At 49.8% G+C, this 21,422-nt stretch overlaps 1 protein-coding gene across 1 annotated transcript; it reads left to right on the top strand.

The window, feature by feature from the left end:
* Positions 1–4,330: 4,330 nt before the first annotated feature.
* LOC130843652 (pleckstrin homology domain-containing family M member 1-like) lies at positions 4,331–18,211 on the top strand (the record flags this gene model as incomplete). The annotated part of the gene is given in 5 exon segments (XM_057719768.1): positions 4,331–4,508; positions 4,794–5,199; positions 10,820–11,081; positions 14,098–15,018; positions 18,066–18,211. Coding segments are annotated over 5 exon segments (1,830 nt in total), but the record flags the coding sequence as incomplete, so codon positions are not given.
* Between the last annotated feature and the right edge of the window lie 3,211 nt (positions 18,212–21,422).

Below are 21,422 nucleotides of genomic sequence, written 5' to 3'. Positions count from 1 at the left end.
AGGCAAGTGGGGACACAGAGTGTATGGAGGAGGAGGACATGCAGTGACGAACTTGACTGGAGAAGGGAGCCTGGGTAGAGCCTTCCTTCCTTCAGGCTTTTTAACGTTAATTTTTGAATAATCTATTTTTATGGTTGAAAAAATCTAAAATGTATACAGTGAAAAGTCTTTCCCACCCCTGTAACCGTAATTATTAATTTCTTGCATATTTTCCCAGGGTTTCTAAATGCATCTGTAACAAATGTAAATATGCAGATTTAAATTTTTCTCTTATTTCTTTGTTTTTAATCAACGTATAGTTGATTTACAGTGTTGTGTTAATTTCAGGTGTATAGCACGGTGATTCAATTATTTATATATATATAATATGTTATATATATAATATATATAGATGAGTATATATAACATATATATAAAATGTTTTCAGAATCTTTTCCCTTAGAGGTTTTTATCTTTCTTATTTCTTAGTCTCCCACTTCTTTCCACAAAAGCTAGCGTAAATTATAAATACACCATTCTATACCTTGTTTAGGAGATCTTTTCATATCAGAGCTTCCTCTTTTTTTTTTTTTCTATTACAGGTTTTTCCATTGTATAAATGTACCTTAGTTTATTGAATCAGCCCTGAGTTTAATGGACACTGGAGTTCAGGGTTTCCATAAATAACCTATGTATGTGGTCCTTTAGGTCCACACAAGCTATCCCTGTTCAGTAAATTCCCAGAAGCAAAATTGCTGAGCCAAGGGATCAATTAATTTGTGATTTCCACAGATATTGCCTATTTTCACTCCATTAGGGGTGTGCCTGTGTCCTCTCAGCCTCATCGACAGAAGGTATTATCAAACTTTTGGATATGTGTTCATCTCATAGGTAAAAAATGGTAGCCGTTTAGGAAGCATCTCCTCCAGGAGGACCCGTGTTCCATCAGCTGTGTTTAGGACCTTCTTTCCTCTCCTGCTGTTTCCCGCCCTTCCCCCCACCTTGGTTCAGGTCTTTATAGGGCTCCCGCCTCGTGTGGGAGTCACACCAGGATTGGGTGTCATGGACGGGCCCTGGAGCAGATCTGGTTTCCAGCCCCATTCCGCCACCTGCAAGCCCAGTAATGTCCTGTACATTGCTAACTCTTTTTGAGGTTCTGTTTCTTCATCTTTTTTTTTTTTAATTTTTATTGAAGTATAGCTGGTTTCCAATGTTGTTTTAGTTTCTGCTAAGTGATTCAGTTATACATATACATATAGCCACTGAATTTTACATTCTTTTCTCGTATAGGTCATTGCAGAGTATTGAGTAGAGTTCCCTGTGCCTACAGTAGGCCCTTATTAGTTATCTATTTTTTTGTTTCTTCGTCTTTACGATGGAAATCCCCTTGTAGGGCTATTTGAGAATCAAATGAGATGCCCATGAGTGAGCTGCACACATAAGCATGTCTGGTAGGCCCCAGAAACGGCTTCTGAACATCGAGCACATCAGGTAGAATTTTCACATGTCAAATGGAAAGATTAGATATAACGTGCTGGGAAGGAGCAGCCCTTCCCCAGAGATGGCTGGGCCCGTGGCGTGACTGAGGCTCAGTCACCTGTCTTAGCCCTTGGTTGTCTCTCCCTCCTCCTGCAGACCAGCCAGCCTTCTCTTTGTCATGTGCCTTGCCTTTATCTTTCCTGCGTCTTGTGATTGGAAAATCCCAGCTTAAGGTGGTTGCATCAGTGACCATCCACCCTGTGTGGGAAGTGTTGTCCTGGGTGTTCCAGGGGAACTCAAGGGAAGAGATCAGGATGTACAAACCAATACTGGACAGTGACATGAGGAATCAGCAGACACCACACCACACCACACACACACACACACACGCACACACACACACACAAGCACACAGCCAGCACTATCATTCTTAGAGCTGGGCTGGAAGTTCATCTTCGTCTTAGAGCATCCACAGAGACCAGCGTTTCTTAGACTGTCTTAAATACTCTACCCTTAAGGTAAAGATTCTCAAACACTTGAGTTCGCTTAAGTTATTATGTTACTTAAATGTATATAACTTAAAATTAGGCATAAACACGTTGTGCTTAAAGTTCTTGATTGTGAAATCAAAACATCTGCCAATTGGGAGTTCCCGGGCCATCCAGTGGTTAGGACTTGGCTCTTTCACTGCCAGGGCCCAGGTTCAATCCCCGGTCTGGGAACTGAGATTCCGCAAGCGGTGTGGTGCAGCCCAAAAATAAAAAGCTACAAATCAGATATGAAGTGCAAAACCCATAACATTCCAAATGAAACTTATTCATGTTTTGCAGAAACCAAATTACAGTTTTGCCTTGTGAAGAGAGGATTAACTGCCCCGCACAGCTTCTTCTGTGTTCGTTGGGTCTGAATTACACTGATCACTGGGAAGCATAGGTACAGTCTAGTGGTAGAGAGTGTGGACTCAGGAGCCAGACTGCCTGAGTCCTCCATCAACCAGCTTTGCCATCTCGGGCAAGTCACTCAACCTTTCTGACCTTGATGTGCTCATCTGTAAAGTGGGGATAAAATGCTTCCAAGGAGGGCGTTTCAGAGGAAGGCCAGGGGGATGAAATGAGCTTAGACCTGTCAGGTGCTTAGAGCAGCGTCTGACACAGCATGCACGTTCACCAGGCGGTGGTGTCATTTTACTGCTGGGTACCTGTGTCACCTGTTCTCCTACTGCTTGTCCCCCTGTGCACTGCTGCAAAACCTTGCTTAGTAATATTTGTCGGAGGTCATTGTCGTGAGGCCTTCCCTCGGGGGAAAGGATTCTTAGCACGTGCAGCCCACCTCTGTGCTTGTATTCGTGGCTGTTGCTGGCGAATAGTCCTGTGTCTCACCAGCACAATAGTCCACGTGTTCAGGAGAACCCCAGGCTCAGGCTCACTTGTCGGGAGGACTTTATAAGGCGGCCATTCAGATTCTCCAGGCCATGCTTTTTATTTACTTACACATAAATATTTATAATACATGTATTTTCCCCGTTGTTCTCTAAATGAAAGCACAGGTTTGTTTTTGTAATTAATTCATTAATTTTATTTATTGGCTGTGCTGGGTCTCTGTTGCTGTGCGTGGGCTTTTCTCTAGTTGCAGCAAGTGGAGGCTACTCTTTGTTGTGGTGCACAGGCTTCTCATTGCGGTGGCTTCGCTTGCTGTGGAGCACGGGTTCTAGGCGTGCGAGCTTCAGTAGTTGTGGCACGTGGGCTCAATAGTTGTGGCTCGCAGGCTCAAGAGCACAGGCTCAGTAGTTGCCGCACACGGGCTTAGTAGCTCCAAGGCATGTGGGATCTTACTGGACCAGGGCTTGAACCTGTGTCCCCTGTATTGGCAGGTGGATTCTTAACCACTGAGCCACCAGGGAAGTTCTTGTATATCTTCTTTGGAGTCATGTCTATTCAAATCCTTTGCCTATTTTTAAATTGGGTTATTTATTTATTATTGCATTGTAAGAGCTCTGTATATTCTGGGTACTAGACTCTTATCAGATATATGATAATATTTGTATATTTTATATGCAAATATTTTTATTAGTTATATTTTTTATTAGTGGCTTATACATTAGATGTCATATCTAAGAAATGATTGCCTGATCCAAAGACATGAAGCTTTACACCTGTTTCCTTCTAAGAGTTTTATAGTTTTAGCTCTTACCTTTAGGTCTCTGATCCATTTGGGGTTAATTTTTTTCTATGATGTGAGATAGGAGTCCAACTTCATTCTTTTGCATGAAACTATTCACTGATCCCAGCACCATCTGTTGAAAAGACTATTCTTTCCCCATTGAAATGTCTCGGCACCTGTGTTGAAAATCAGTTGCCCAGAAATGCATGGGTTGGTCACCTCTTCTTGTCTAGAATGTCTTAAAATGTTGTTTGAGGTTATGATGGTGTAAATAAGAGCACCTAGAAGATGAAAACTTGAGTTCTAAAATCCTTGTTTCCATTCAACCACATTAAGGGGAGTTTGGTGTGTCTTCTACACCCCGTCTAAGCCATTAGGGCAGATGTGTGTGATCTCTTGGGCTCCAGACAGCTTTCTTGCCACCAGAACCTGCATTTGTCCCTGACGTCCTCACTGGATTCATAAGCAGAGGTGGAGGCAGCAGATAGGTTTAATTCAGAAGCACAACTTGGAAGCCTCGGGAGAGGGAGGGAGGAGCAGCCACTAGCCAGTGCACATTCCAGAAGACCCAGAAGTATGTTTGTGTGTGTGTGTAAGAGTGTGTGTGTGTGTGTGTGTGTGTGTGTGTGTGTGTACAAAGGCAGTGACACTGGCTCCCTGGGCCCAGACGCACCACTGAGGGGCAGGAAGTGCCAGTCCCGTCAGGAACACATCCTGTTCTGGGAACAAAGCGGGTCCTCCCTTCGCCCAAGCCTGTGTCCCAAGGAGCGGAGTCTTGGAGCCCAGCTCTGAGACATGCGTTCACCAAGGCGCTGCCGAGGTCGGCTTGGGGCAGGGACGGGTTTGTTTGGCTGCGCAGACTCCCCAGGCCCGGCGAGCCTGTTCAGAGGGTAAAAGGCAATCCGTTCGAGTCCTTTCCTCTGCTTTGTGAGCTTAGTCACCTGAGATCCTGGGCTGCACAACTCACCTGTCCACCCAGCCTGCCCGAGTCCCCGCTGGGGAGCCACGTTGGTGGGCGTGTGTGTGCGTGGGAGCTGGGAGCGCAGTGATGATTAAGGGGGTGGGGGTTGTTTTGTTTTGTTTTATTCAATCATAAAACAGCAGTTTTCCACTTAGCCTTGGGCACTCCAGCTGACAACCCTGTCACACAGGTTTCTTTGTTTAAAAACGTCCAGGGTGTTGTCGGAATTCAGCAAAGCCCAGGTGAACTCTGTGCCCACCGAGGGACTGAGCCCAGAAACGGAGGTTCCCGTGCTGCAGGCCTCACTCACCCTCCACGGCCTGGACACCAGCACACCCCCGCCCTTTGAGGTACCTGCGGAGCCCCACCCTGCCCAAGCATCCCCTGGGACCCGAGATGGGGCCCACACGGGGGAGCCTCTTTCCCAGGCGCCTGGCCCTGGGGGCTGGCTGAAGCTGGGCATGGCCCAGGCTGTCCTTTCGGGGAGCACTTCAGGCCAGCAGCCTCCTAGTCCTGTGAGAGAGGCAACCAGAGCAGTTGGCCAAGGAAGTGGCCAGCGGAAGCCCCTGGAGGATGACAGACCTCGGCTGAGCCTTGTGGTTCCCTCACCCACCAGTCCGGTGAGTGGTCCAAGCTGGGTTGTTTTGGCGGGGGATGGTGGTGGTGGGGGCGGAGTGTTGGTGAATGTCTCAGAGCCAGTGCAGGGTTTCCCCAGCTAGTGACCCCGAGTGGTCCCTGCCTTCTCCCACTGAGCCCCGCGCCCTGCAGCGTTTGGTATTAATAGCATCGTGGTGAGGGAGCTAATGTTCCTTGGGGTGTGAGTGGTGGATGTGAGCCAGGCTCTACGCCCTCACTTCCCACGGGTGTCTCCTTTTATTTGCACATCGACCCCTGTTATTTGCACATCGACCCTGTGGTGAAGATAATTCTCACCCAACCTCAGAGTCTCTGCTCTTAACCACTGCCACTTACCAGCTTACGCCCGTGGGCGAGGCACTTCACCTCACTGAGCTTTGGTTTCCTCCTCAGTACTTGTTATTATTAAATAAACGTTGTCCTAAAACACCAGGCTTTGAAAATACTCATTCTGCAACACGAACCAGATTTCGAACCGCACCGTCCACTTGGGCAGCCACTAGCCACATGTGGCTCTTGAGCACTTAAAACGTGGCTCGTCCAAATTGAGATAAGCTGTGTAAAATAAACACTGGATTTTGAAGACTTAGTAGGAAAAACAGAATGTAAAATGTCTCATTCATAATTTGTTTATTTATTTATTTTTTCTATTTATTTATTTATTTATTTATTTTTTTTGGGGGGGGTACACCAGGTTCAATCATCTGTTTTTACACACATATCCCCGTATTCCCTCCCTTCCTTGACTCCCCCCCCTTCGAGTCCCCCCCACCCTCCCCGCCCCAGTCCTCTAAGGTATCTTCCATCCTCGAGTTGGACTCCCTTTGTTATACAACTTCCCACTGACTCATAATTTGTTTATTGATCACATTAAAATGAAAACATTTTAAATATGTATTTTATTTATTTTTTACAAAAAATATTTATTTATTTGGTTGCGCCAGGTCTTAGTTGCGGCAGGTGGGCTCCTTAGTTGCGACTCCAGGGCTCCTTATTTGTGGCATGCAAACTCTTAGCTGTGTATGCACGTGGGATCTAGTTCCCTGACCAGGGATCGAGTCCAGGCCCCCTGCATTGGGAGCACAGAGACTTATCCACTGCACCACCAAAGAAGTCCCTAAATAGGTATTTTAAATAAAAATATACTATTAAAATTAATATCACCTGTTTTTGAAACTTTTTTTAATGTGGCTACTAGAACATTTAAGATGACCTGTGAGGCCCGCATTGTATTTCTGTGGGACAGTGCTGTTCTAGAATAAGCCAGTCCAGTGTGTTGATGACCCAAGAAAGCCAGCCCTGGGACTGTCCTGGAGAGAGACCCCGAGGGTAGAGGCTGGAACTGTGGGCCCAGGGAAGCAGTAGTCAAGCTGTGAACGCAAGCTCTTGTGCCATTTCACAGTTGTTGGTGGATCTCGAAAAGCAGAAGTAGGAATTGGAGTGCATGTGCACACAGGACACGCAAAACCCAGAGTTCATCCCAGCTACTGTCTGGGGCTTGTGTTGGGGATGTAGTCTTGCTCTTTCAGCTCCATCCACACGTGTCTATCCTTCCAGATCCTATAACTCAGGATGGGCCAGACTAGAAGAGGCACACCCACCCACTCTCTTAACAGCTTTATTGTGGATTCACATAGCATACTATCCACCTAATTAAAGTGTATAATTCGGTTTTTTTAGTATGTGTTCATAGAGTTGTGCAACCATCACCACAGTCTGATTTGAAAACATTTTCATCTCCCATGAAAGAAACTCCCCACCCATTAGCAACCACTCCTGTCCCTTTCCCCTCCTGCCTCACCCCCCTCAACCCCTAGCAACCACTAATCTACTTTGTCTATAGATTTGCCTGCTCTGGACATTGTACATAAATGGAATCGTATAATATGTGACATTTGTGATAGGCTTCTTTCAATTAGCAAAATGTTTTTAAGGTTCATCCATGTTGTGGCCCCTATCAGTACTTCATTCATTCTTTTTTTTTTTTGCTGAGTATATGGATGTATCACAATTTATTTATCCATTCATGAGTGAATGAACATTGGCATTTTTCCTGCTTTTTGACTGTTACGAATAATGCTACTGTGAACATTCATGTGTAATTTTTTGCTTGGACATATGTTTTAACTTCTTCAGATGCATACCTTGAAGTAGAATTTTGGGATCATATGGTTAACTCTGTATTTAACCTTTTGAGGAACTGCCAAACTGTTTTCCAAAAGCAGCTGCCTTGTTTTATATTTCAGCCAGCAGCGTATTCCTCTGTATCCTTGCCAGCAGTTCTTACTGTCTGTTTTGTTTTTGTTTTTATTGTAGCCATCCTAGTGGGGGACAAGAGGTATCTCATTATGGTTTTGATTTGCATTTCCCTGGTGACTAATAACGTTGAGCATCTTTTCGTGTGCTTATTGCCATTTGTGTATTTTCTTTGGAGAAATGTCTATTCAAAACATTTCCCCATTCTTAAATTGGGTTATTTAATAAGTTGAGTTATAGGGGCATGCGCAGATGTATGGCAGGAGGGAGCCTGTAGGTGGAGGGAGGAGGCGGAGCCATGGGGGCGTTGCCGTGGAAACCGGAGGAGGCTGGGGGCTCCCGGCCCTCAGGAAATGGGGCCCCTGGACCTCAGCGGCCAGGGGGCGAGGAGGAGGGGCCCGGACCAGAGTTCTACGCCAGTGAGGGCCTGCGGGGTCCGTCTTCTTGACAACGGGTCGCGTTTCACCCCTTCCCCCAACCGGGCAGCAGCCGTGATGTGGGAGGTTGATGCGGGATCCGGACGTGAGCTGGCCTCCGGCCTCAGGGGAGCGTGCTCCCGGGGCCGACCCAGGCGCCCTCCTCTGCCGTGTGAGCCTGGCACGCGGATTCTGGCCTCAGTTTACCCCACTTTGAGTCAGGGACGGAGCTGCCTGTATGTCCTTGACGTGCCCCTGTCAGACGGGACCTCAGTCTCCCCACCTCAGCAAAGGAAGAGGATGAGTTAGAGCTCCGTGCACAGACGGTTCCAGGCCCGAGGACGGCCCAGGAGCCGCGTGGACCCAGGGCTAGTCACTGCCCGCTCTACACCTCGTTTCCTCGGTGCAGTAAGGGTGAGAAGGCCACTCCCCCCATCCCCACCTCCACCTTCCTGACCGGTGGGCAGACAGGGTGTGACAGTGGCTGGCACGTAGCCAGCATTCATTAGATGGACAATCACTTTTCCCTGGTTTCACAAGCGGTCAGTGGCTGAGTCAGAACCTCCTGTCAGAGACTGGATGAAAACCAACCTCGTCATTGTGGCCTAACCTGCCCTGGCCCACCTCTCTGCCCACCTCTCCCCTCTTGCCCAATGTGTTCCAGCCACAGCAGAATCTTCTTCTGCTCCAGGAACACACTGATCTTTGTTCCCACTCACTTCCGATGGCCCACTTGACTTCTCCACTTGGATTTTTTAACGGTATCTTCAACCTGACGGTGGGCCCTCCCCCAGCAAAGAAACTTGCTTTCCCCCCAGTTTTCTACCGTTACACAAAATGAATCCATGGCACTTCCCTGGTGGTGCAGTTGTTAAGACTCCACGCTTCCACTGCAGGGGACCCGGGTTTGATCCTTGGTCAGGGAACTGAGATCCCACAAACTGCACTGCACAGCCGAAAAAACAAAAAGGAATAAAGGACTACATGGCATTTGGTAAAAAAAAAAAAAAAAAAAGTTGAGTTATAGTTCTGTATATATTCTGGACACTAGACCCTTATTAGAGAAATGATTTGCCGATTTTTCTCCCATTCTGTGGGTTGTCTTTTCACTTTCTTGATGGCATCATTTGAAACATAAAAGTTTTAAAATTTGAGGTAGTCTGTTTTTTCTGTTGTTGCTTGTACCTTTGGTGTCAAATCTAAGTACTCATTCCTAACCTAAGGTCTTGAAGATTTACTCCCATGTGTTCTAAAAAGTTTATAGTTTCATCCCTTACATTTAAATCTATGATCCAACTTCCCTTTTTTGCATGTGGTTATACAGTCAGATGAGCACCATTTGTTGGAAAGACTATTATTTCCCCACTGAATTGTCCCACTTTCTCCTTTAACATTTTTTTTGAGGAATGATGTGTTTAAAGTACCCAGGTCCTCGGTGTATACCTCAGTGAGTAATTGTATATCACATACACTCCGTAACCACCATCCAGATCAAGATATAGAACATCTCCAGCCACCAGAAGGCTCCCTCGTGCCTTCTCCCACTCACTGCCACCCTCCAGAGGAAACCACTAATCTGACTTCCAGTCCTTAAAGTTTTTCCTGTTGTTGAACTTCATATAGATGGAATCATAGAGTGTGTACTCTTTTACTTCTTTCACTGACCATTATGTCTGTGAGATAGCCTGAGGCTCTAGTTTGTTGTTTTCCATTGTTCTGTAGTATTCCAGTGTAAGAAGATATCACAGCGTAATTATCCATTCTCCTGTAAACAGACATTTGGGTTGTTTTCCGGTTTGGGCTGTTATGTAGAAAGCAGCTATGAGCATTCTTGTACTTGCCTTTCGGTGAACCTGTGTACTCCTCTCTGGGTGTACATCTAAGAATGGAATTGCTAGGTCACTGAGTCGGCGCACGTTTAGCTCTAGTAGATACTGCCAAAGGGCTTGTGCTGACTTATACTCACAGTAGCAGTATATGAGCATTTCCATCGCTCTTCTGGGATGAAGAATACCATTGTCAATGGTATTGTCAATCTTTTACATTTTGGCCACTCTAGTAGGTGTGTAGTGCTATCTCACTGTGGTTTTCATTTGCATTTCTCTGATGACTAATGATATTGATACCTTTGCATTTGCTTTTTGGAAGCATCCTTTAAAGTCACTGTCTCATTCGTAAATTGAGTGGTATGTGTTTTCCTTGTTGATTTGCTAGGGGCTCTTTGTATACTGTACATGTGTCTTTTATTGGAGAAAAATATATGCATATAGCAAATATATTCTTACAGGCCATGCTGGCCTTTTAAATCTCTTAATGGTATCTTTTGTTGAACAGAAGTTCTTAATTTTAAAAAAATAGTTATTTATTTATTTACTTAGGCTGCGCCAGGTCTTAGTTGCAGCATGCGGGATCTTCATTGTGGCACACAGGATTTTTAGTTGCAGCATGCGGGCATCTTAGTTGTGGCATGTGGGCTTGGGTGTCCACTGATGAATGGGTATACAAAAGGCGGTACATCCGCAGTACATCCACACATTGGCATATCATTTGGCAATAAAAAGGAACAAAGTACTGATAGTTACCACAACCTCGAAAACATTATGCTAAGGGAAAGTAGCCCATTTCAAAAGACCACATAAGCCTTCATTTATACGTGTCCAAAATAGGCAAATCTGTAGAAACAGAAAGTAGATTATTGGTTGCCTAGACCTGGGGCGGCTGAGGGGAAACAGGGAGTGACTGCTGATGGGTACGAGGTTTCCTTATGGAACAATGAAAATGTTCTAAACCATGTGGTGGTGGTCATACAGGTCTGTAAATATGCGGAAACGATTGAATTACACACTTTAAATGAGTTGGTTTTATGGTATGTGAATCATGTCTCAATAAAGATGTTTTTAAAAACAACCTGCCCTTACTTCTTTCCCAATAGATAAACACAAACTGGATCTCAGAAGATGACTTCTACCAGCCTCCCCGGGAACAGCCCGTGGAGAGTCCTTCCGATGCCTCTGTAGGTTCTCCCAGAGGGACTCCAGAGTCAAGGCCTGGTCTCCTCACGCAAGGACCAAGAAGAAGCTGTTCCTTGGAGGCCTTGGACAAAGCTTGCGTGCCTTCCCCAGGAAGCAGGAGAGGTGAGGCCACCCCGGCACCAGAGCATAATGACTTCAGGGTGGTGCATCGCAGGCAGATGGGTAGGTGACTGCGGGCTTCCGGGTGCCACAGTACCTGTGGGCAGTGCCTTTCAGAAAGCAGTTCAGAAGTCCTCTTTATCATTACCAGTTGGGCGGTGTCTTCTCCCAAGAAAAACCTCATCCCCTAAATGTAATAAGGAGCACCCTTGCTGAGTAATTCAGGAAAGCATTTTAGGAAAAGTAGTATATTTTCTCGTAAAAAAAAATTTTTTTTCTAATTATTTATTTAGGCTGGGCTGGGTCTTAGTTGCAGCACGTGAACTCTTAGTTGCGGCATGTGAACTCTTAGTTGCAGCAGGCAAGCAGGATCTAGTTCCCCAACGAGGGATGGGACCTGGGCGCCCTGCATTGGGAGCGTGGCGTCGTACCCACTGGACCACCAGGGAAGTCCCTCTCATAAAAATCTTAATAAAGTACTGGTCAAAACTCCCTACAGAGTACACAAATGCTGTTTCATATATTGAAATGGAAACTCTCTTCCCTGAAACTCTCCTATAAATCTTGTGGTTATACATGAGATTATATATAAGATACATAAGATAACCTTATAAGTGTACAGACATCTTGATTCTGTCCGTCTGTAGCCCAGGGCACACCCCCTGCCTCTTGAAGACCCAGGTGTTTCAACTGCTCCCTCCCAAGGACTCTCTCTTAGATGGTTTATTTAACAGCTCTGGTGGGGTTTATCAGATCTGCTATTTGTTCAGTGTCCTTTGTGTGCAGTTTACAATGAGGCCAGGTTGATCTCCGCACCCTGTGAAATTCCAGACAGCATTAAATAACCATAACCTAATTTTTCTGTAACCCTCAGAAACAAACAAACAAAGTGTGCCGTAGAATCAGTCTCTTTCTCTCCTCATTTTCCATTTGCAATGACCCAGCAGAGAACTCTGGCCAGGTTGCTGGGGCCCTGGCTCGGGGAGTCTGGGCAGAGCCCTGGTCTCCATGCTGCCTCCTTTTAGGTTTTTCTTTCAGCCCATGTGCTGACTGCAGCCATGGCAGAGAAGGTGTGTTTTATGCCCCTACATCATCATGCCCCGAAGAGTAGGAAGACCCTACACAGTGATTTGAAATCTCTAAGCTTAGTCCAGGCTGGGAGAGAGAAGTGTGTGTCCTTTGGACCGCAGGGAGCAGGAAGCATTGGGCTGTGTGTGGTACATAGGCACTCACTCACTCACTCCACAGATGCTTATTGAGATCTGTGATGAGCCAGGCACTGTTTTCGGTGCTGGGGACACTGCAGGAAACAAGGCGAAGTCCTTATCTTCATGGGAAGTATATTCTAGTGTAAGAGGCAGGAAATACGCATATAAACAAGTAAACGTGCAGTGTGGACAAGTGATAATAATTTCTGTGGGGAGTAGTAAATCAGGGAGGTGGGCAGGGTACTATTTCATGAAGGATGGCCAAGGAAGCCCTCACAAATATGGTGATATTTGAGGAGAAGTGGAGGGAGGGAGGAAGGCACGAGGTGATCTTTGTGCTTCAAGCAGGGAGAATACGTGTAAAGGCCCTGCGACAGGAACACACTTGACATGTGCAGGAAACGACAGAGACCTGAGTAGCTGGAGCAGAGGAGATGGGGAGGGAGTGGTTAGAGATGAGGTCAGAGTGACGGAGGGTCTCATGGGCCACAGAAAGGACATTGGCTTTTGCTCTGAGGGAGATGGCAGCCTTGCAGGGTTTGGGGCGGAGAGATGTAATCTTTTAAAAGGGGGAGTCATCGTGGCTCATTTGCTGAAGGGCTAAAGAGACCAGTTAGGAGACCGCGGCCATAAGCCAGGCCAGGAATGGTGGTGGATAGTGCTGGAGGCGGTGAGAAGTGGAGGAAGATTCTGGACATGCCAAGAGGATTTGCTAATGGCTTAGATGTGGGGTGTGAAAGAAAGTCAAGGATAACTGTGAGATTTTTAGTCCAAGCAGCTGGAAGGATGAAGTTTGCCATTTAATGAGAGGAGGAACATCCGGAGAGAAGCAGGTTTGGAGTGGGAGAATCAGGAATTCATTTTTGGACATGTCGACTCTGAGAAGCCTATTAGACATACATGGAGCAGATGGAGATGGGAATCGAAAGTTGAAGGGCGAGGCCCAGGCTGGAGATAAAAACTAGGGAGTCGTTGGCATAAAGCTCCGAGACCAGGGAAATTCAATTAGGAAGCTGGTGTCTGTAGAGAAGAGAATCCAGGGCTGAGCCCAGGGCCTCCAGCACTGAGAGGCCAGCGAGAGGAGGGGGAGCCTGGGAGACAGGAGGGGGGCCAGTGACAGCAGAGAAGAACCAAGGAAAGGGTCTCAGCTGTATCCAGGGATGCTGATGGGCCAGGGCAGATGGGGACCAATGATTGGCCTTTGGACTTGGCAGCAAGGAGGTCCTGGTAGCCTTCCCAAGGGCAGCTTCTGTGGAATGAGGGGACAGAAGGCTGCTTGGAGCAGGTTCAAGAAGGAATGGGAGCAGGGGGAGTAAAGACAGTTCCCACACCTCCTCAGGGGGGTTTCTGTAAAGGGAACAGAGACACGGGGTGGTAATTAGAGATGTGAGTGGAGTCAAGAGATATTTTTAAAGCTGGGAGAAATAACAGCGTGTTGGTGGGCTGGTGGGAATGAGCCAGTAGAGAAGGGAGAAAAGGGCGACACAGGCAAGGGAGGATTCCAGGAGGACGTCCTTGTCCTTGAGCACACATGGGAGGGTTGGCCTCAGACAGAAGCACAGCCAGCTCTTCCCCGGCCACGGGGGGCAGTCAGAGTGTGGGTGCAGATGCTGGAAGTGGGGGGTCCGTGAGGGGCATGTAGAGGTGATCGTTTGAGTGCTTTTATTCTCTCAGTGAAATTCAGGAACAAGGTTAACAGCTGGGATGAGGATGGGATGGAGGCTCTCAAAAAACGCTCCCATCCAACCAGTGGCGGGCGCGTGTTCTCCTAGTGGTCTCATCCACACCCGGGACAGGACTCTGGCCCCGGAGGTTATCCAGGCTGTTGAAGGGTCAGGCCCGTCATCTAGAGCACCTCTTTCTGCCTCCAGGGCTGTCCAACCCATTCCGGGGGCTCCTGAAGCTGGGCACGGTGGAGCGGCAGGGGGCCATGGGCATCTGGAAAGAGCTCTTCTGCGAGCTCTCCCCGCTGGAGCTGCGCCTCTGCCTGAGCGGCGAGGAGGGCACCTGCGTGGAGAACTGCTCGCCGCTGCGCTGCAAATCTGTGGGGCCGGCCCACAGCGACGGCCGCTTCGAGCTGGTCTTCTCGGGCAAGAAGCTGACCCTGCGTGCCTCGTGCCGGGATGAAGCCGAGGACTGGCTGGACCGGGTGCGGGAGGCGCTGCAGAAGTGCCGGCCCCAGCAGGAAGAGGAGTGGGTGACCATCCAGTACCCGGACCAACCCGAGGACCCCCCAGAGGCCCCCCAGGGTGGCCACCCCTCCCATTCGGACCTGCTCTCAGAGCCTGAAACCCCCCAGGGCCTGCAGTTGGACTGGTCCTCTTCCCAAGTTCCCGAGCCCGATGCTATTAAAGAATCCCTTCTGTACCTGTACACGGACCGCACCTGGATGCCCTATATCTTCTCCCTGTCCTTGGAGTCTCTGAGGTGCTTCTGCATGAGAAACAACGAGACGATGTTAAGTGACAGCCATGGAGTCGAGACCATCTGAGACATCCTGCCGGACACAAGCCTCAGGGGCCCATCCTTCTTCAAAATCATCACAGCCAACGCCGTCCTGAAGCTGCAGGCCGGGAATGCCGAGGAGGCTGCCCTGTGGAGGGACCTGGTGCACAGGGTCCTGGCGTCCTACCTGGAGACGGCCGAGGAGGCAGTGACGCTCGGCGGGAGTCTGGATGAAAACTGTCAGGAGGTGCTGAGGTTCACTACGTGGGAGAATGGCTACCTGCTGCAGTATCTGGTGGCCATCCCCACGGAGAAAGGCCTCGACTCCCAGGGCTGCTTCTGTGCAGGTGCCAACTCTCTGTCCCGCCGCCCCCAGCCTCCCTGCCAGCCTCGCTCTGCCCGCAGTGGGGTTCCTGCTCTAGGCTCTGCACCCCTTCCTGGTCCCCACCAGTGCCCCATCCTGCCCCAGGGGAAGTTGCAGCAACTGAGGCTGTTTGATGATCAGATTATATCCTTTTGGAGCAGGGGCATGGTACCCTTCCAAATATTTTGGCATGCTTTTGTGAGTGTACAAGATCTGTTTTTATTTTTACTTTTTAAATTATTTTTTTATAAATTTATTTTATTTTTATTTATCAGCTGCATTGGGTCTTGGTTACTGCGCATGGGCTTTCTCTACTTGCGGCGAGCAGGGGCTGCTCTTCATTGTGGTGCACGGGCTCCTCACTGTGGTGGCTTCTCTTGTTGTGGAGCACGGGCTCTAGGCGCACGGGCTTCAGTAGTTGCAGCACGTGGGCTCAGTAGGTGTGGCTTGCAGGCTCTAGAGCGTAGGCTTGGTAGTTGTGGTGCTCAGGCTTAGTTGCTCCACCGCATGCGGGATCTTCCCAGACCAGGGCTTGAACCCGTGTCCCCTGCATTGGCCGGCGGATTCTTAACCACTGTGCCACCAGGGAAGCCCCCACAATTTGTTTTTAATTACAAAAATGGGCTCGTACTACTCAGAGCTGTCCACCAAAACTCTGTGGTAATGAGAATGTTCTAGATCTGTGCTGTCCAGGACGATCGCCGCAAGCCACATGTGCCTACCAAGTACTTAAAATGTGACTTCCTAGCGTGAGAGGAACTGGATCTTTAGTTTCCTTTAATGTAAATATATTGAAATGTAAATGAGCACTTGTGGCGCATTGCCGCTGTTTTAGTCGGCACAGCTATACCTCTTGTTCCGCAACTTGGGCTTTTCCTCCTTAGGGGGGTATATTATACATATTCTTCTAGGTCAGCGCATCTGCTCTGTGGTTAGCATCGTCCAATCCTGTGCTGGGCCCTGGGCCAGATGCTTTCGTTGGACTGTCTGCTTTAATCCTCATGACAGCCCTGTAGGGGTTTGTCTCTATTTATGGCTGAGGAAACTGAGTCCCAGGGCTGGTAAGTACCTGTCCCAGGTTCACACAGCGCATGATGGCAGAGCCGGAAGAGGACTTGATGGTCCCAGAACCTGTTCTCTTAGCCGGGCCCCCACAGGGCCTCTCCACTCCCTTGCTTTCAAGGCTGCATGACATTCCGCTGCTCACATTCCCTTCCTAGCTCTCCTCGCCAACCCAGACACCTGTTTCCATCACCCTGGGCCCTCCGGGAGGAGGAGGCGGCCTTGCTGCAGAGCGTGCCGCAGGGAGACGGGTGGCTGCAGGCGGTCTAGGAGCTGTCCTGTCGGGGAGGAGCCTGTGGGACTAGAGGGGAAAGCCTGCTTCAGGCATCTGGAAGGAAGTGGTCTGCGGTCGATGCCCCCTGAGGATGGAGAAGCTAAGCAGAGCAGAGCTTCCTGCAGAAGATATTTTCAAGCCCCTGCTCACCCCTCGTCCCCCACCTGCCAGCCGCTAACGCTGACATTTTGCCCATCAACCCCATGGGTGCCAGGCTCAGGGAGGAGGCCAGGCCCCCGGGGCTGGCAGGAGGGCTCCCCCGCTGGGGATATGGATGCTGGCAGGCGGCTCTGTTTGCCACCCGCCAGCCTGCCAGCCACACTGAAACTGGAAAGCTCAGGCCTCCTTTCTGCCTGTGGGCACAGCTTGTTGACCAGGCAGACACCAATCTCTGACATCTGGCTTGTATTTCATAGTCTACGGGGCACTTTCAAAACCTCTTTTAAACTTCGTGATAACAAGTAGTAGCTGAATTGGAACCTTGCAAAAATTTGGTGATGGTCAGGATGAGACAGCTGGTACATCAAAGAGCCAGCCTTTCTAGTCCCCAGGAGGCAGAGGGGACCCTTCCCTGGTACTGTAGGAGGCAGGGCCCGTGCTGGGGATTTGAGGCAGGGCTTGGTGTTGCCCTGGGCACACCCCACGCCCGTGCCCCCACCCTCCCCCTGCCCTGCTGTGGAGGGGCCCCCAGCAGAGGGTCTGAAGCTGGCCCTGAACCGCTGTCTCGAGGCGTCAGGCAGGTCTGGCTTCAGGCTGGCACCAGGCCATGTCCAGACGGCCCTGCCTCTGGCTGGCTTCCCCACCCACTCCCCGCGGCCAGCCCCATGTGCCCAGCCTTTGCCCTGCTTGCCGAGACCCTGACTCTGTGGCTTCCGTTTCTGGGCCCCCGTGGAGGGGTGGACCCAGAGGAGGCTGGCATTGGTGTGCAAACAGTGGGAACATTGAGCAGAGGCAGCAAGGGAAAAGAGAATGTGGGCTCTACACCACCCCAACCCAAATCTGGCTCCAGCTGTGCCACTCAATCGGTGCGCGACTGGGCAGGTTTCCAAACCTCACTGTGTATCCGTTTCTTCAGCTGTGAAATGCTGATGATAATTCTTACGGTGTTTTGCCATAAAGATTAGTCAGTAGGGTTGATTCCGAGTGGTGGGAATATGAATGGTGGTTGTTTTTATCTTTGTACTCCTTTTTTTTTTAAAGATGTATTTCATTATTTCTTTATTTATTTCTGGCTGCGTTGGGTCTTTGTTGCTGGGCACGGGCTTTCTCTAGCTGCAGAGAGTAGGGGCTCCTCTTCATTGCAGCGCGTGGGCTTCTCATTGTGGTGGCTTCTCTTGTGGAGCACAGGCTCCAGGCGTGCGGGCTTCAGTAGTTGCAGCACGCAGGCTCAGTAGTTGGGACACATGGGCTCAGTAGTTGTGGTGCACGGGCTCAGTAGTTGTGGCACATGGGCTTAGTTGCTCCACTGCCTGTGGGATCTTCCCGGACCAGGGGTCGAACCCGAGTCCCCTGCATTGGCTGGAGGATTCTTAACCACTGCGCCACCAGGGAATTCCTTCGTACTCTTCCTTTTTAAACTTTCTATTGATTCTTTCCGTCGATAGTGGGCCCTTTCTGCCTTGGCAGTTTCTGTGTTGCTCAGAAGCTGACTCTGGCCCCACCGCTGCTCACCCCCCCACTGTTCTTCTCCCCAGGCTGCTCCCGGCAGATCGGCTTCTCATTTGTACGACCCAAGCTCTGTGCCTTCTCTGGCCTCTATTACTGTGACATCTGCCATCAAGACGATGCCTCAGTGATCCCAGCCAGGGTCATCCACAACTGGGACCTCTCCAAGTGCCCGGTAAGCCTCGAGCCCAGCCTTCTGTGGCCTCCCGGGGCCTCTGAGTGACAGAGGAGGGCTTGCTCCTCTTTGTGGCTTCTGTTCATATGTGTGGGGGAGTTTGGCTCTAGGGAAGCCCGGGTCACTAGTTCAGGCCCCATGATGTGGGGGAGCTGACCAGGAAAGTAATTGGGTGCTGGTCTCCAGCCCCTAGGCAGAGTTCTTTCAGTGCCTGCCTTGGTCCTCAGGTGGCAATCTAAGGATGGTTCACTGCAGCCCCCCATGGATACAGATAAAACTATTTAAAGTACCAGCAACTAGATATGTAGATAAAAATGATGGGATAGATTATATAGATGGATGGGTGGATGGGTTAGGTGGGTAGGTGCATGCATGGGTGGATGGGTAGATAGGTGGATAGATGCGGATGGAAGGATGAGTGGGTGGATGAGCAGGTGGATGGGTGGGTGGGTAGGTGGATGAGTATCGACGGATGGATGGGTGGATGGTGGGGTGGGTGGATGGATGGATGGATGGATGGATGGGTTAGTTGGGTAGATGCATACATGGGTGAATGGGTGGGTTGGTGGCTGGATGTCTGGATGGATGGGCAGATGGATGGGTGGACTGGCCAGCTGGCTGCACTTCTGCTGGGAGCAGTCAGCCTTTTCTGTGCATTTTTTTTGCTTTTTTACATAGGCATCTACTTTTTTTTCTTTTCACTGTTCAAAATCATCTTTATTCAGTTGTTTAGCCTTTCTTCCCACCCCCAAGAATACAAACTCCTGCATGTACTTTTTTGTAAAGTTTGGGATCATACTGGACTCATACTGCTTTATAACATGCTCTGTTCAGTTCGTATTACATCTTGGGCACTTTTTTAAGTTCACCAAATGCTTCTGCCTCAGATGTATTCTGCAGTCTTTCAGATTTTCCTCCTCTTCAACTTGAGCTTACCCCCTTACATAGCTGTGTTACCATGAGCAAACTGTTGAACTTCAGTTTCCTCATCTGTAAAGGAAATTAACAACAGTGTCTTTCCCCGGGCTGTGTGAGGACTAAAGGAGACAGTACCCACCAGTCACTTAGATGGTGCCTTTTCTCTATCCTGAGGCCTCCCCTTCTGCCCCTAATTCACTTGGTCAGAGTCTGCCTCAAGGGGCACAAACTTGGCTTTCTCCCAAAGGCACAGATTTCTGCTACAGCAAGACAGAGCACCAGGAAGACGCTGTTTGCTTCTCCTGAGACCCAGGCCTCCGGCAGTGCTGTCTCTCCACGTGGAGGTGTCCGCACGTGTCCCCATCAGAGTCCAGGGAACGAGATTCTCAGAGCCTGCACCACCCCGCCCTCCCCCCCACCGCCCCCGGGGATGGGAACCCCCAGAGACATTAGCTTCACTTTGGCTTTTTTATTGGTTCCCTCATCCCCAGCCCTGCCCTCAGTGTTAGCTATTTAACTAACTACACGGAGAAAATGAAACCTCAAGATGACCACAAATGCAAAGAGCCCTCCGGCCATAAAACACCCTCACTGTTTACAACTTCCGGGTGCGTCTGTTGAGCCGTCTCCTTATTCACTGCTGTAATTTTGTGCCGCTTCCTTTTTCCAACTAGAAGATTATACCATTCCCCTCAGCATGCCTGAAGTCAGGAAATATCCAGCTCTCTCAAAGATGCCAGACCTGGGGAAGCCAGCAAAATTCAAACGAGGAAGTGGCTGGCTGGCAGGTTAGGGGCCCTTTGTCCACTGTTACCACTCTGGCTGACCCACTCCTGCGAGGCCTGGCTGGCACTTGGCAGAAGGTCAGCCCAGGCCTGGGGCTTCTCTCTTTGTCTGTCTCCTGCATGGGGAGGAACAGTCCCTGGGGAGCTCGAAGGCCAAGCCCATGCCTCTCTGCCGCACTTGGCAGTTCTCAGCGCCCGCCTTCCTGTGTGTCAGTTCATCTGAGCCTCACCCAAAGCCTGGGGCTGAGTCGTGGGAAGGGCTGGGGAACAGCAGTTTGACTGAGTCACGAGCCACCGGGCCTTTGTCAGTGGGCTGCGCGTTGGCTGGGGGCTGGTTCCTCAGGGCTCTGGGAAATGGGGAAAGATGGAGTTGTCAGCTGCTGGGGCAAGTGAGAGGTTCTGGTGGAGCAGCCCCCGGCCTAACAGTCTTCCGAGGGCCCTGTTGCATCCCCTTGGGCCAAGGGACAGACACCGGGGCCACATAGGCACCCACAGATTCTGATGGCAGCTCCCATTTACTGAGGATACACTTACATGGATTTCCTTTTAATCTAAACTCAAAATAACCCCATGAGTTAGGTGCTTTTATTTCCCCCATTTTACAGATGAGGAAACTGAGTCACAGAGAGGTTAAGTAAGTTTCATCAGGTCATACAGCTGGGAAGGGGTGGAGGTGGGAGCCAAAGCCCGACTCCTAAGCACTGCAGGGCGGTTGACAGCGGAGAACATCTCAGCTCCTCCATCCTTATCACGGCAAGGAGGAAACTGCAGGGGAGAGGGGCTTCTCTTTAGCAAGTGAGGCAGCCAGGTGCGCAGAGACAACACCTCAGTTTAGACCTGGCCTCTGCTTTCTTCTGGTGGCTCGGATAAGCCACTTTAGCTTCTCTGAGTCTCAGTTTCCTCATCTGTAAAATGGGAATGATGACACCTTCCTTTCTGAGTTGTTGTGAGGATGAAGAAAGGATGTGGTCGAAGTCCTTAGCCCAGTGTCTGGTAAACAGTAGGTGCTCAGTAGTTGGCTTTGGCATCAGGGTCAGGGCTGAGGGTAGAACCTTCAAAGTCCTATCACGTGGGAGAGGCCCAGATTGATCACTGAGCTCCACGTGGAGACTTGGGGGGCCCTGGTGGTGCTGCTGGCAGGGGTGGAGGGAGCTCAGGAAACCTCTAGTTAAACTGTGTCTGATCCGTGGCTTCCTGTGGTTGGAGCCTGACTCAGACCCGTCACCTGGTTCCTGAGCCTGGGGTAGTGCCTGTTTCCTTTCGGCAGGAACACGGGGGCGGGGGGGACAGGAAATAGTGGGGAGGATCTGTGAGGCCCAGGGGGAGAGGCGTGTTGACTGGAGCAGCCCCTCCTCCATCCCAGTACGGTCGGTCGGTCGGTCGGGAGGGGCAGGAGCTGGTGCCAAGGGGGGAGAGTGGGTTTGGACGTCAGATGAACTGGGTCCAAACCATGGCTTGTATGAGCTGTGGACCTTGGCCAAGTCACTTCCTCTCTCCGAACCTCCGTT

This window comes from Hippopotamus amphibius, unplaced genomic scaffold, assembly GCF_030028045.1.
Source record: "Hippopotamus amphibius kiboko isolate mHipAmp2 unplaced genomic scaffold, mHipAmp2.hap2 scaffold_583, whole genome shotgun sequence".
Lineage (NCBI taxonomy): Eukaryota > Metazoa > Chordata > Mammalia > Artiodactyla > Hippopotamidae > Hippopotamus > Hippopotamus amphibius.
The sequence above is the reverse complement of the archived record's forward strand: the minus strand, read 5'-3'. Positions and strand labels throughout refer to the sequence as shown.